Source organism: Labrus bergylta, chromosome 1 (assembly GCF_963930695.1).
Source record: "Labrus bergylta chromosome 1, fLabBer1.1, whole genome shotgun sequence".
In the NCBI taxonomy this organism is placed as follows: domain Eukaryota; kingdom Metazoa; phylum Chordata; class Actinopteri; order Labriformes; family Labridae; genus Labrus; species Labrus bergylta.
In genome coordinates this window covers 2,586,902-2,602,711 of record NC_089195.1, presented here as the reverse complement: position 1 = coordinate 2,602,711, position 15,810 = coordinate 2,586,902, and the positions used below count along the sequence as shown (strand labels likewise).

At 37.6% G+C, this 15,810-nt stretch overlaps 1 protein-coding gene across 2 annotated transcripts; it reads left to right on the top strand.

The window, feature by feature from the left end:
* Positions 1 to 2,037: 2,037 nt before the first annotated feature.
* Positions 2,038 to 15,530, top strand: LOC109998316 (multidrug and toxin extrusion protein 1). 2 transcript variants are annotated; one of them, XM_065961661.1, is made up of 17 exons: positions 2,038 to 2,314; positions 3,603 to 3,704; positions 3,823 to 3,891; positions 4,114 to 4,262; positions 5,613 to 5,655; positions 5,789 to 5,833; positions 5,930 to 6,027; positions 6,631 to 6,728; positions 8,811 to 8,992; positions 9,152 to 9,260; positions 11,622 to 11,697; positions 12,341 to 12,410; positions 12,500 to 12,632; positions 12,742 to 12,836; positions 12,934 to 12,997; positions 13,080 to 13,317; positions 13,852 to 15,530. In XM_065961661.1, exons 1-17 carry the CDS (start codon positions 2,123 to 2,125, stop codon positions 13,859 to 13,861), a joined length of 1,773 nt encoding a protein of 590 aa, XP_065817733.1. In that variant the 5' UTR covers positions 2,038 to 2,122; the 3' UTR covers positions 13,862 to 15,530. The 2 variants fall into 2 exon arrangements, with proteins under 2 accessions (XP_065817733.1, XP_020508764.1); XM_020653108.3 differs by having other exon boundaries at positions 2,039 to 2,314; positions 13,080 to 15,530.
* Positions 15,531 to 15,810: the final 280 nt, after the last annotated feature.

The window sequence follows — 15,810 nt, the reverse complement described above, 5'->3', positions numbered from 1 at the left end:
AATGTTTGTCAGGTTTTGTCAATTTTTAGTACAAATTCTCAATGAGCATCATTAAATGTACAATATGATCAACTTGTGACTGTTGAATTGGTAGTGTGTGGAAGACAATGCAGAATATTTATCAGTTTAAGCAGCATGATGCTCGGTTAATATTACATTACACCACCGCTGGTTGTTGATGTTTACGTTCACGTTTCGGTTAGTCTCTTAAATCAGTAACAGTTATATTAAATCAGAGCTTACCTTTAGTTTTATCTGGATACATAGAGAAATATTCTACCCTTGTATATAGTCCTATGAATTTCAGCCTGCACGGTGAAAGTAAAACCTGTTCCTCTCGGTATAGTCCACTTATCACTCAGACTGTAAACATGTACACATTAGTAATGATGCAGGCCAGATTACAATTACGTGAGTTTGTTTTTGCCCTCGATACTTTTTTGAGACTTTACCAGACTATTTATTTTTGCTGTAAAATAACTGTACAGTCAATGAACCGCATCTGTGAGCGGATTTTTATAACGATTCTTGGTTTTAAATACAATTTCAATCACAATAACGACATAACAATATCAAGAAACATAGCATGTCAGTTATTAGGTTTGCTCATTTAATAAAATAAAATAAAAAGATAAATCATGCCGGATAAGTAACCTAGCTTTACAACATTTCAGCTAACCTTAGACTGCTTATGTGTTAGCTAGCTAGATAACGACTTTAACCAAACAATGACACATAAATCACTTTTTTACTTTCCGAAAAAACTGCAAAGATCCCTTAGATCCTGTCAATCATCGTCAAATATGACGTAAAATCCCGTTTTTCAACCTCAAATAACTTATTTAAAACAAACTTCACAGAAAAATGAGCACTTGAACACAATGTAGAGTGATAATAACTAATGATCACAGCAGAGTTTAGGTTTGGAAAAAAATTATGTGACGAGTATTTTAGCTTTACAGTTTGACCCACATCCCATCTGTTATAATTGAGGAGGCGGGGTTTGTGACCTATACTGCAGCCAGTCAGCAGGGGGAGCTCTAAAAATAAAAGCTTCACTAGACCGGGGACCTTGTCCCGTCCATTATTTTTACAGTCTATGGTATTCAAGTGAAAATAAAGTAAATAACTTGAAGTCCTCAATGTGCTTCAGGCTCTGATGGTGTCAACCTCAGGGTGCTGAAAGCCTGCGCCCAACCTCAGCCTTAGTGTGCAGTGCTGATATTGGATAAATGCAATCATCTCTATTAACATCTCTATTGTTGAACGTTGCATTTTTGTTTTGAAAATATTGCTGTATTTTTTAAACTCTATCAAATTCACTTTTTGTACTTTTACATTTCTTGTTTTATTAATTCTATTTATTAAAAAATAAATTAAAAAGAAAGAAAGAAAGCTCTCTTAAGGTTGTAACGACAATCACAATTGAGAAACCTGTTGTTTAAAAGTCAAGGGTATGGTATGGAAAAAAAGGGATTTCTGATTCTGAATGTTAAGGCTCTGGGTCTAAAGTATTAAACATTAACCATAAGTATTTATTCTTATTTAATTCATAACCATCTAGAAACTTCTCATGGGTCCTTCAAATTAAGAACAACAATCTCAATTAAGTGTTTTGTTTTGTTTTAATTAATGTTTTGTGAAAGAGGGGCAGATATTATAAGATTAGTCTTCTTTCTGCTCCTTTTCATTCAATATTTGAGATTTTATATTTGTTTGTTTTTCTTAACTTTATTGTTTGTTTGAATTAAATAACATTTACAAATAAAAAATTTAAAAAATATTACAAAACTGTACTTTTGTACGCCTACTCAGTGTGTATTTTTGGTCAAATGGATATCATAGTTTCGTTGAGGTAGAAATAAACTGAACACATAATGAGAACTTGAACGCAACATTATAGGTCTGCCCGATAGCAGCCAGTGACGCCCCAAAAACTACAGGAGGTGGTTGGCTTTGCAGGACACTCCTGCAGCACGTGTATGACCCCCCCCCCCCCCCCCCTGACTCCCTCCATGGTGGTTTTTATAACGCACTGTACGAAACCCTGTCATTGACACTGTCAGGGGGGGGAGAGTAACAGTGATCAGTCCTGGCAGTCTACTGAGAACATTTGTCCACCATGGAGGGCTCTGATAAAACACAAATGAAACAAACAGCGGAAACAAAGGAAGATGTAAAAGCTTGTGAAGAGGCTTCTTCAGTTCAGAGCTCCACAGAAGACTATGGCTCCTGTCTGAAGCGCACGAGGGGCTTCATCCCGCCGGTGTACCGGAATGAGCTCGTGCAACTTTTCAAACTAGCGGGACCAGTGGTAAGACTGACACACACATCACATCACTGTACCTGTAGAGCACCCTATGTGCGCTGTGAATGGTAATGGACGCATAACGGGCAGTGACGTATACTGATTTTCAAAGGTCAATTTGTATTTCAATGTTTGAGGCTATTCCCCCTCTCTGTGTGTATAGTGTAGTGTGTCGTGTATGCTCTATGCTATTATTTTGTAATAAACCTATAAAAGCACCAAAAAGTATGCAATACATTCTGTGATATGTGGCCTAAGTATGAACTAAAATAGGCTAGATTTGAAGCACGACTCGTAAAATATAATTTAGTTTGTTATACATAATCACCGTTTTAATTGTATAGCCAAATCTAATCAGAATATATTCGCTCGAGAAAAAAGTCAAGTTTTTCACATCGCAGACAAAAAATAATTCTCTAAACTTTTTGGGTAGTTTTTTTAAATAAAAGATTTAGGTCTTGAACAGGACTGGGCAGTACGGGGAAAAAAATCATCACTGATATATTTTTTCATATCACTGTACATCGATGTACAGTTGTGAGATAAAGCGGCTTCCTGTTAAAGACAGTGGCCTAAGAAAACACGCCTTAGAATATTTTTCATTGACCATAAGTTTCTAATTAAACATTCTAAATAGGAGTTTCTCATTGAAAATCAGTGTCTCTCTGAAGCTTTACAATGGACACAGGACATCAGGAGGGGCTGCAAGCCAACTTGTTTATGTGAGCTCAGCGTCTTTAAAGTAATGATTACTTCAGCATTCATCTTTGACAAGGTGCCTTGTTTTTTCATCTCAGTTATCCTTTCACCAGAGGCCAATTTATTTAGATAGGTCTCTTCTTCTTTAAGACACACGGACCTGGCAATTAAAAGAGTCAAATCACTGAATAAAGCAGCTTTAGGTAAACGTTATGTCTCTCTACAAGCTTCAGTGGAAACAGGATGCTAGGAGAGAGACTGCTATTAAACATAAAATAAAGTCCTAACATTTTTGGTCAACAGTGACCTCTTTATTTCTTTCAAAGGAGTTTTCTTCTCTGTCGGTTTGTTCCTCCCATGTCCACTTTTTTCTCATATACTCCTGCTGGCATGCACTTTATATCCACTGAACCAATGGTAAGTGGGCGTGTGCTCTCTCTCACAGTCAGCCTGTTTGAGCTTTCCATATTGACTTCAATCATGATCCACTATCAAGGTTGTTTCACCCCCGTAGCTCATAGTCTTTACTTTATGCATCTTATTATTCCTTACACATCAGACTTTCTGTGATACTGTTTGTTTATTTGTGATCCAGGTCATTTCCCAGTTGATGGTTTTTATGATCAGTTTCGTCAGCACTGTGTTCTGTGGTCACCTGGGAAAAACCGAACTTGCAGGAGTATCATTATCAATTGCGGTGAGATGTTTTTGAGTCTTTTCTGTGTCTTTATTTGTATCTCATGCTGCCTTTATAGGGTTTAAATCCTCTCTACGATGTTTGTATTTTTCCCTAAATCATGTTATGTTGGTTGCAGGTTGTGAACGTCACAGGTATTTCCATTGGCACCGGCTTGTCACTAACTTGTGATACCCTCATATCTCAGGTACTCCTCACCAGAGGATGTTCTTTCACTTGATTCATATTACATAGACAAAAGCAGTTCCACCTTGGTTCCCAGGTTGTCCTGGGGTTCGCTTTTAAAACAACTCCACAATGAGCTTTTGTATCAAGTTAGTTTTCTTGACGGGTCAAACTCTTGTTTTTTTGTGCAATGCGTGTTTTCCAACTGTGCTTATTGAAGAGTCCGTCCACATGTTTCACACAGACGTATGGGAGCGGTAACTTGAAGCGTGTTGGTGTGATTCTCCAGAGGGGGATTCTGATTCTGTTATTGGCCTGTTTCCCCTGCTGGGCCATCCTCATCAACACTGAACCCCTTCTACTTGCTGTCAAACAGAGCCCAGAGGTTGCCAGGTCTGTGATGAAGAATCTGGAAAACAACTTATTTATTGACAATATTATACGATTGGGATAGGATATATAGAAAGTGAATAAGGGTAACAAGCATCTACAGTCACCCACTGACAACTTTAGTATGAATAGCAAACTTGTTAGCAAATAGTTGCTTATGTACACATTAATCAGATACTGATCAACATTAGCACTCATTTCTAGTTGTGTTTCCGGCCACATTATAAATGTAAAAACAAAAGGGACTATGCTTTTGTTAGGTGGGGGTTATTTCTGTATGAGATGGACAATTATGAAATCGTGAAACAGACTGTGGATCATCTTAGATTTATTCAGCCATGGTCAGACAACACAGAAACATAACACACATGGCTGACAAAGTGCAGACCATCGCTGACCCATGCTGACCAAGATCTCACAATCATTGACAATCATTGGCAAAGTGGCCATCATGGGCAAAATGGCAAAATGGCAAAGTCTTCATCACACAGTGTGGCTTATATTCTGCTAGAAGGTACAGCCCACAAATTCCTTTTCATTTGGGTACATCACTATAAAACAGTAAAGATGACATGTCACTGATTTGTATACGTAACAGATGTAGACTCTTTGTCTAGCAAACAACATATGGTTGGCTCCTATCCAAACATAGATCTGCTTCAATTTAGATGTTTCACCATAGAAGGTTACAGCTTCACAGACCCAAAAGAAGAATTACCCTAAGATGGTTGACACAATTCAAAGATATATGAATGAATTCATGAAAATACATACTAATAGCTTTTCACTTGGTTTTGTCACTACCATGTACTGTGGGGATTTTCTGGTCTTAAAGCCAGCTGCTTCAGCAAGTCACTAACATGTTCTGTACTTTTGTGCTGGGCAGCTCATTTACAGAAAAACACTTTGACACCAATGTGTAAAACATTTCAAATAACTCATTTGACAAAGTTGACCAATTTATAACTTACAGTAATTGGACAAAATACTGAATTGTTTACTGTTACTAAATTCATGACACCTATGCAGCAGTCTGTGGCATAAAACACATTTTCATCTGTATTAGATATAATCCAGCAACGTTTGATCGTAGTAAAACCTATAAACTACTTCCTGAGTGGCACATAATGTCAGAAAATGGCACCCACAGTTATTTAGTTATTAATGAAATTGAAAAGCTCACTGTTGTCTTGACTGATATATTAAATAAGATAAGCTGCCAAATAAGTCCAAGACCAGTGGATAAGTCATGCCTCATAGCCTCTTACTTGAGATTTCTAATATGACAAACAGTAATATGCCACAAGCACATAATTTCAAACGCATATTTGTTTCTTGTCTTTCTGCATGAAGTCTCTCCCAACTGTATGTGAAGATCTTCATGCCTGCACTGCCAGTGAGTTTGGCGCCTTCTGAACCCTGTCTTTAACAATAATAATTGTGATATTATTATATATATATAAGAGGTTTATACATTTTTTTAGTTTATATAAACGTGACTTGGATTAAATTTTTTGTTACTTCTTCAGGCCGCTTTTATGTACCAGCTGCAAGGCAGGTATCTTCAGAATCAGGTAAAGCGAAACAGAGTAATTGTTTTTAAAGTTACTAACTGCAGGACCCTGGTTATTGATATTTATATTGACGCCATGTTGTTCTGTGGTCCACAGGGAATTATATGGCCTCAGGTTATAACTGGAGCAATTGGAAATGTCTTCAACGCAATTATCAACTACGTCTTGCTCCACTGTCTGGATATGGGCGTTGCGTGAGTTTTTTTAAATTCCTTTTGCCATTGACCTCATCATTTATTCATGAAATATAACAGTGACTGATTTTTTACAGTGGACAAAACTCACTGTCGGGACAGAAATCAATTTAGGCAGGAATATTTAATCTATAACTGATATTTGTGATTAAGAGAATGTTTGAGCTTCAGTTTCCTTTTCTTACTCAATAGGTGTCATTTATCTCAGACTTTAAGCTCATGCCTTAGAGTATGATTTGAAACAAATACTATGCTTTTGTTTTGAATGTATTCAGTATGAGCTTGTTTCCCAGGATCCATTTTCCTATAATATTTAGCTCCTTGTTTACGATGGCAGTCAGATCAGCAGGTGTTGTTGTTGATGCATATACTACAGTATCATCTGCATACATAGTTCATTTAGCATTCATTAACACAAAAGGTAAATCATCGGTTTAGATGACAAAATCAATGAAACAAGTATCTGAATTTCTGTTATGATTTAATAACCTTTCATTAAGAATCTAATGATCATGGTAATACGTTTTTACTTTTAGCAACCTGTTCATACTTATTGCTAACAACTACATTGTACCAATCTGTCTCTTTTGTGTGTGCTAAAAGTGGATCTGCAGCCGCCAATGCCATCTCTCAGTACCTGCTAGCTGTGGTCTTGTATGTTTACATCTGCTGGAGGGGCCTGCATAAGGCCACATGGGGAGGTCAGTCATTTTCAGACTTTTGTATTGAGTTATTTGAATACATAATAAAATGTATTGTAATGTATTAACATAAAGGTGTCCTCAGTTTGAAAATCAGCTTGAGAGATAGAAAGAGTCAAAATATAAATGCAGTGTGCCATTTCAAATACATTTTGTAATGGTCCTAAGTAGCATTGATGCATCATGCAGCCATTGTCAATTTGAAAAAACGTGGAAATGATCTGCGAAATATATATTTGTGTGTTTGAGATGTAAGTCAAATTTACCTGGATTACAAGACATCAGCCTCCTCCTCTTCCTCATTCAGTAGCTGAACACCTTGGACAGCAAGCATCATCCCCGAATCAAAAGACAAGTAGAATATTACATCTAACCATTCAATGACTATATTTTTTAGATAACGTTACTCCATGAAAACATACCTGTCGCGGTCTGACTGTAAGACTCTGACAGGGTTGTAGGTTGCATTTGTTGCTGGAGATGATACTGATCGCCTTTTTAGAAAGCTGTAATAAAGTTTGAGGTCATTATGCTGGTTGATAAAATTGTGCAGAGTATGTACAGTAACGTTAGTTTCAACATTATGAACTTTGCATACGCGCTGGTCAGATAATTAGCAGCCGGAGTTATTGTAACCTGAACCCGGGACAATATGCTGTCTATGTTATCATGCTACAGGCTAAACTTCTGCAGACATGAGCTGACTTGGCTTTCAAACACCCGTTTCTCGCCGTGCATCAGTCAAAGTCTGCCCAAATAAATCTGACATATAAGGATAGCATGCGTCGCTAACTCATCATCAGGGGACAGTGAAGTTATTCTGACATTCTGGTCGTTATATGATATAGACTGAATGGGTTTGTGTTGAAACAACTGATAACTATGATGCAAAAAAATAAGACACAAAGTTTATAACGAGCATAGTACTCACCAGTTCACCAGCAGCAGTGCCAGCTCGGTATCGGACTTACAGCCCACCGTTCCCTGAAGCTCTCTCCAGCGTGTAAAAGCCTCTCCAGTATTTATGCTAGTCCAGTCTCTTGTTCGCTCACTCTCTCTTTATTCTTTATTTTATTCATAGCTTCATCCGTCAACGTGCTTTTCTACTTAGCCTGCATCAAGCAGTACAGAGATGGGCTTACTCCTAATATTTACAGTCTCGGCTAACTCCGAGGACTTGTAAACTAGTGCCGTAAATATAGAATATAATAGAATAGAATTACTTTATTGATCCCAAACTGGGAAACTGTGGTGTTACAGCAGCAGGACAATATTCATAAATAACACAATATAATATTAAATTCAAAGTAAATAAGCACTAAAAATATAAAAACTAAGAATGTGAATATATACAACCAGGATTTAACTAAACATTACTAGTCTTAAATAAGAAAAGATTAAATACAACATACTTTGCTAGATGTAAATGTGCAAAAACAGAGTGGACAGTATTGACATGGGGAGCTGTCCAGAGCTGTGCAATCAGTGATACATAAGTTAAAGAACATTGCAAATACAAAGCAGTACATACCTCTCGCGAGATGAGCGTGAGCCGCGGTCAGAAAGTGACATAATGGAGTATTGAGGCAGCGAGTCGCTGTGCGGACGTTGGAGAGGCAACATTCTCCCTGTTGAACGTGATTACGCTGTCAGACGGACTTACAAGCAAATATTTTAAGGTTGAAAAGTGACATATTGGGGCCTTAAGTGAAAATAACTCTCAACATTCCCGTGTATAATGTTTGACAAAGTAGTTTCAGTGTAACTGTGTAATGTGGTGGAGAGGACAGGAGAGGTGACAGTAATGACGCAGGTGGCTGAGGAAAACCTTTGAAAAGGTTCTGTCATATGTCACACGGCTGTTATATAATACGTCAGCAGTTCAGCAAATCTGGCTCTATATCACCTTAACCATTTACACATTGAGTGAATCATTTAGGATTTTAAGCACACTTCACGGCATCTCAAAAAATCCCCTGCAGTATTGTTTTCTGTATGGTGAGTGTACTCAGTGAGAATAACAAACTGCTCCTACATGAAATGAAAAAATGGAAAGATAACCTGTCCCACTCTGACCCACAGGTTGGTCAATGGACTGTCTGCAGGAATGGGGACCCTTTGTCCAGCTGGCGATCCCCAGTATGCTCATGCTGTGTCTTGAGTGGTGGATGTTTGAAATGGGAGGGTTTCTTGCAGGAGTGATTAGTGAGGCCGAGCTTGGAGCTCAGTCCATAGTTTATGAGCTGGCTGTTATAGCCTATATGGTAAAGACTCTAAATGTTTTCCCTTTCATTAATGGTGTATTAATTGTAAATTCTTACCCTTCACATGTGTGTATCCTTTTTTTTTTTTAAATGGCCCTATAGGTAAGAAACCACACCTTTAATTCATTTTAGGTTATCATGTATCTTTTTTCCCCATAGTTCCCATTGGGTTTCGCCGGTGCTGCCAGTGTTCGGGTTGGGAATGCACTTGGAGCAGGAGATGTAGAGCAGGCTAAGCTGTCCTCCAGAGTCCCCATCATCTGTACTTGTAAGAAACAATGTACAAGGCACACGTTACATTGAACATCTTCTCACTGAAACTAATTTATTGTCAAAGACAAACACTCTTATCATATGCACAATGTTTAAAAAAAAGAGTAGTCTGAATTTTCCAGAAGTAATGCATCCCGTGTACTGAAAGCTGCAGTTAAAAATGTAGTAAGGCATAAGGAACATGGGCTGTAGTTTAAGCAGACCTCAGGAATGTAGGAAGCTTGCTCCTCAGGTTTAGGGCAAGACAAACTAAAAGCTGCTTCCCTTTCCTTGGTTTTGATCCTGGGAACAAACCTCTCCCTGAAGACCTGAGGGGTCAGGAAGCATCAAAGCATACAAGTTAATCAATTGTATACTGAAGATCAAGACCAGGAGGTGTTTCATTCATAAGTGGTAGCAATTTAAAACCTATCCTTTGCCACACATGAAGTCAATGCAGTGATTTAAGTGTAATTTGCTTCACTCTCTTAGTGTTTGTGAGTACTCTGCAGGCAGCCCTCTGAACGAGCTGCAGAGGTCTGTGATTGTCTTGTTTTTTTTCTTAAACCTTTGAAGATAACATTACAATAGTCCTGCCTGTTCGAAAATAAACTCACAAAAGGTTGATCTGTATCTTGTTTAGACAGAAATCATTAAATTCTCTCTATATTGTTGTGCTTTTATCTGGCAGATTTATTTATTTATCTTTGTGTAGCTGCTAAAATTATTCCAAAAGGCGGGTTACAGCAAGATTATCAGCTGATTTGTAATTGTATTTTATTCAAGGTTAGCCCTGATTTTTTTTAAACCTTCCTCCTTTGGGCCTTAAAGGGGTCATATTTACCTTTTTCTGGTTTTATATGCTCTTTAGCATATAAAATTATATACTCCCCCTCCCTCTATCTCTCTCTTGCTCTGAAGCTGATGTGATTCTGCTCTCTTTTGCTGTCTTAACACTCCGCAGGTGTCGAGAGGGATTTTTTTTAAAAGGCAGTTTTGCTATGTTGAACGCAGAGACTTATAATACAGCGGCTCTCTCACGCTCTCTCTCTCCCCCCTGCTACCTCTCACTCTCTCAGGCACGCAGCAATTTTATGAATAAATGAAAAATTTGATAAGAACAGGTCAGAAATATACTTGGGCCCAGGTTGTTGGTGTAAATTTGTCATTTTTATTGTTCTGCACTTTTGTGTGTGCAAGTTCTAGCACTAGCCCTTAGTAGGCCTACAGTATGGCTGCCAACAGTCAATAATAAATAATATTCTATTAATTTGCCTCTTGCATGAAATGTGTGTAGAAATAGGCCTACAGTGTATCTTAACGTCTACCATAATGGTGGTACTTGGAGAGCCAAATATTTTCGGAAGTGGTACGCAGTCCAAAAAGTTTGAAAACCACAGCTATAGGGTTTACATAACAATTCTTTATTTTACCGATATAATTAATAAAATATTGAATACTTATTTTTATGTATTAAATATTATATGTAAAAAATATATTTCCTGCTGAATAAAACCGTTTGTTTGCTGCTGACTTCCTGCATTAGTATCTCAACTTCCCAGCTGATCTAGTTTCTTTTTTTTTTCTATTTTATTTTGTATTTTTTAAAGTTTCTTCTCTGTTAGGAGTCCGCTGCTCCGCCGATGCCATCTCCGTAAGGAATCTCCACAACCTTTTTTTTCCCCTTCCAGCATGCATGTCTGTGTGTCTGCAGGGCCCTTCACTCATGCCCTTTTATTGGCATTAGTGGGCGGTTAGCTATGCTAATTAGGAATAACATGCATGCGTTTTCAATTTACGAACACAAGGAGATAAGAACACAGCTGCGAACAATTCAGTCATATAAGAACACGTTGGTGAATCTGACAGAGTCTTCTTAGAAACCGTCAGATGATGAAAATTCTTAAGCAAGATATTGGTGAATGAGGTCCAATAAGCTGATCAGAAATGCTATCTCTGTGATTGGCAATAACCCAGACTCACTTGAGGTTACCGTTGAGAAGAGAACAAAAAAAACAAACTAAAAACAGTTCTGACCTTTCAAGGCAATCCTTTACAGAGTTCCACTGATCGACTTAGACGCTCCTTTGTTCTAGCAGCAGATAGATATTTGAAGTTGTTGCTCTGATTCATGGCTGTAAATGATGTCTCAAATGGTTTCAATGGTGTTTGTTATTTATTTACTTGTTGTGTATCGTGATTGTACTGTCAATATTGTTTATTGTGTTTATGAATTGACCAGGTGGAAAATGACTTTCCTCACTGGGATTAATAATCTGATTTCTAATCTAATCTAATGTAAAACTTACTTTTGGTACATTGTCAGTTCATGAATACTCTGTATTTTATTTTGTTTCCTTCTATGTTACCACGGCAGTCATAATCGCTTGTTTCATTGGAGCTGGTCTCAGCATCACCAGAAATGTCATCGGATACATTTTCACATCAGAGCAGTGAGTCAACTCTTTGACACGAGATCCTTCACTTCCTCTCACTGACTGATTTATTCTGTTGTTTAACCGGCGCTCGTTGGCAGTCAACGTGACATAACAGGTTCGGTTTAGCATTGCTCTTCAGACTTTTATATATTAACGTGAGTTCAATGGTTCCAAGGCCACGAGGTCTGCCAAACAATATACATTCACAAGTTTGTTCCACATTAGTAAACATACACAAACATAATCTATGCGAGTCATCACATAAGGTTATTAAAGCTTTTCCCAATTTGAAGTCACAAGTACGTCAATCTTTTTATCGAAAATGAATTGCTTAATTTGACAAAAGTTATCAAATTATTTTGTCAAATTATGTGTTTCTTATTTTCTACCAGTGGAAAAGTTTTGATAACACTCAGTTTTCTTATCAGTTGATTGTATTTATTGATCATGTGGATCATTTTTGAATACAGTAATATCATTGATATTCAGATTAATTGAAGTTATTTGTTTTTCTTCTAATCACAGTAATGACTTGGAAGAATCGCCTTTCAGTGATGGTGTTGCAGTCCTGATTTAAAATCTGGATAAAGACCAAGTAAAATGCTTTTGATTCAAGTACCACAACACTCCCCTAATCTCTGTCTGCATATCTTTTCAGAGACATCATACAGAGGGTCGCTGACGTCATGATCCTGTTTTGTTTCATGCATGTTTTTGATGCAGTAGCGGTGAGGACGTAGTCATCATGATATCATACATTTTACAGAGATGTGCAGAATGTGAACAGACCCCTGAGCCGATCTCTGTTTGATTTCAGGGTGTGACTGGAGGTGTTCTCCGTGGTGTAGGGAAACAGCTAATCGGTGCTCTGTGTAACCTGGTGGGATACTACTTCATCGGGTTTCCTATCGGTGTGTCGCTCATGTTTGCAGCAAAAATGGGCATTATAGGTAAGAGTAAATACTGTCCAGGTGATTTACTGCTGTGTGTTGTCTTGTCTCCTGCTTCACAATTTATATTCAAAAAGAATCTGAGAATTTGTCTTCTATTTTTGTGTAGGTCTTTGGACGGGATTTGTCGTTTGCGTGTTCATGCAGTCCCTCTTCTTCGTCATATTAGTTTGCAAACTGGATTGGAAGAAGGCTGCTGAAGAGGTGAGTACCAACAGCCCTATGACCAATAGAAATGATCCTTCTAATTTTGTCTCAACATGCCTTTTCAAAATAAATCTTCCTAAATTGATGTGACCAGGCTCTTGTGAGAGCAGGTGTGCAGGTCAAAGAAGAAAAAGAGATGACTGGGATTGAAAGTACAGGTGAGTTCTGACGCACAAACTGAACATTAAATGTGTGTAACAGTGTTTTGTCATGACTCGAGATTCTCCATCAAACCCTCAGACTCCAATCACAACCAGGCTGAGGTCAGTACGACTGAATCCATCTATGAGAATGCTGAGGTGGACAACAAGGACGCCGAGGTGCATAATCCAGAGCAGAAAAAGTCCATTACCACTACAGTTGGAGATGTCCTGTCTATAACACAACTCGTTTTACGCCGTGGTTTGGTATTGCTTCTCATGGTGGTCATCCTGATTGTTGGAGTGTTCGCCAGTGAATTCCTCATCAAGCTGCTGAAGTGAGTCTGTCAGATATTTAAAACTGGCATTCAGAGTGGTTGGTTGTCTATTAGGTGAACTTCATGTTCCATAAGATAACAATGACTCACCTTGTAGTGTGAGATGAATACACAGAGGATAAATGCCTGACTGCAGTTTAGTGCTGCATTTAGAGACCAGAACACATGTAAATGACCTTATAGCCCCTCTGGGACTGAGGGATGAATGGGTGATAAGAAAGTTAGTTCAGGTTCAGTTATAGTTTAAGAATATGGACTGGAAGTCACGCAAAAAAATAACAAGTTTGAAAAAAGAGGATTGTAGTGTGATAACTATGTTGCTCTCTTTCTGTCAAAGGAGGGTGTTTGTCTAAATGATAGCCACAACACATTTTATAAAAGCTCAAGAATTATCATGATTTTGTTCAAGTCAGCTCATTGATAGATGACCAATATCACTAATTTAAAAGAAGCACTATTTCACTAATTCAACTTAAAAGAAGAAATGCTACATGCTTGTCTCCGTTTGTGTTCACAATTTATTTCGTTTCTCAGGTGGAGTTAAAAAGGAGAAAAATCCTCGATGGGTCAATTTAAGTGTACCAGTTTGAAATGTTTACATACTGTGGATCTGATTAGAAAATACAAAGGTGAGAAACTTCAATGTGATTCTATTTATAGGTTTTAAAGTAGGAAGAGAGTGACATGTCACACACATTGGAGAGAGTTTTTGGATCTTTGTACCCAGGGCCGATTTTCAGCCCAGCCTGCTTAAATTCACATCCTCTCCCTGGAGATATATCATTTTAGGCTCACTAGTATATAAATCAGGATCACTACTCTCCTCAACCTTGTTATTCAAAGTTGATCAAAACAAATGTTTCTGCACTATTCTAGCTCTGCAGAATTTCTGAAGCTGTAGCTTTATATAAGTAACCTATGAATAGCTGAAATATAATGTACTATGACATTATTTTGTCTTGTAATGCACTTGTAAAAATGGCAGACAATATGAAATTGTTAAAAAATAATCCAGAATGTAATTAATTTCTGTGATAGAGTACATGGTCATGCAGTGAAGACATTCCTGCACTCCTACTGAACGCGCACTCCTAAGAGTGCTGCACGGAAATAATTGCCAACTTTCAGACCTCAGAGAGCGCGTTTGTAAACTGAAAGCGTACAGAAACAGTTTGGTAATCCATGCCCACAGAACATCATTATTTACTGTGGGTACAGTTTTCAATTTTACTTTTTTTTCTGTCTTAACTGAGTCTTTGGGGTCTCGTGCAAAACAAACTAAACTCCCATTTTGAAAAGTTTCACTTGGACTCAGTTATTGCAACAAGACACAGCAAAACCAAGAGAGAGTAGAAATACTTTGGCAGCAAGAAGCTGAACAAAAAAAGACAATTTGAAGTTTTGTATAAAAGACGAGACATTGCATTGCAGCAAATTAATTCAAAGAGATTTAACAGCAGTTAACTTTTTTTTTCTCTCTCTGGTCACCTTGACATGTGAGGGGTACAGAGTGAGAAAGACCAATCACCTTCTAGTTTCTTTGTCTTTAATGACGATCATTAATATATCTGGAGGGCAGGCTTAGTGAGAAACACTACAAGTATCCCCAGGCCACTCGTGTGCCTCACACTTTGAGAAGTACTGGTCTATATAGTCTAATAGAAATACTGCCTGAAACTACAGTATGAGTGCTTTCAGCTGACTTCCATGGCAACCTCAGCCACACATCTCCAGCCTATGATTCACTTGTATCTCCTCGCACAGTGTACATACATGTGGTACCAAAGATAATGAGATCCGTGTTGCACAGTGTGGCTTGCAATAAACTTATAATATTGCAAAAATTGCACTGTGTGTCTGTACACACTCAAGGGCAGAAGAACTCTGAGATGACTCATTTTTACTTGAGGTTTTTGGAGAATTGTTGTAAACAAATGATTGTATTATTTATACACAGGCAGTATAAATATATAGATGTGCAAATTAATTGTTTTAATAGTTCTTGTGTTTCCCAGCAACACAATCACCACTCATTTATCTGACTCAGATTAATGAGCAGCATATTGCAGCTAAATACCAAGGACAGTAACCAATGTATAAACACCATTAATACTAATGAATCATGTCAACAATATACTGTAATTACTTTTTATAATGAGTTTTCTCTTCATTGTCATCTCTCATTGTAAAGAAATAAATGATTAATAAAAATATGTTGGCTTTATTATGTCTTGGTTCTTTAGTTTCCCACAGACTCATAAATGTTCTCTGTAGTTAACCTTTATGTTACCACTTACAAAAGTTTTTAAATTTAAATTTAAATTTGGACTTCTTTTCATGTCATTGCCTTAAAATAACATGGATGGTTCCCTTCCTACCGTCAATGAGTAATTGGTGTTTTATGAAAATGTTAAGCTTTTGCTGTCCGTGTCAGAGTGAAAAATTTCCCAGAGGTGCTATGGAGCAATAGATCACCCAATTCGGCTTTGCTGA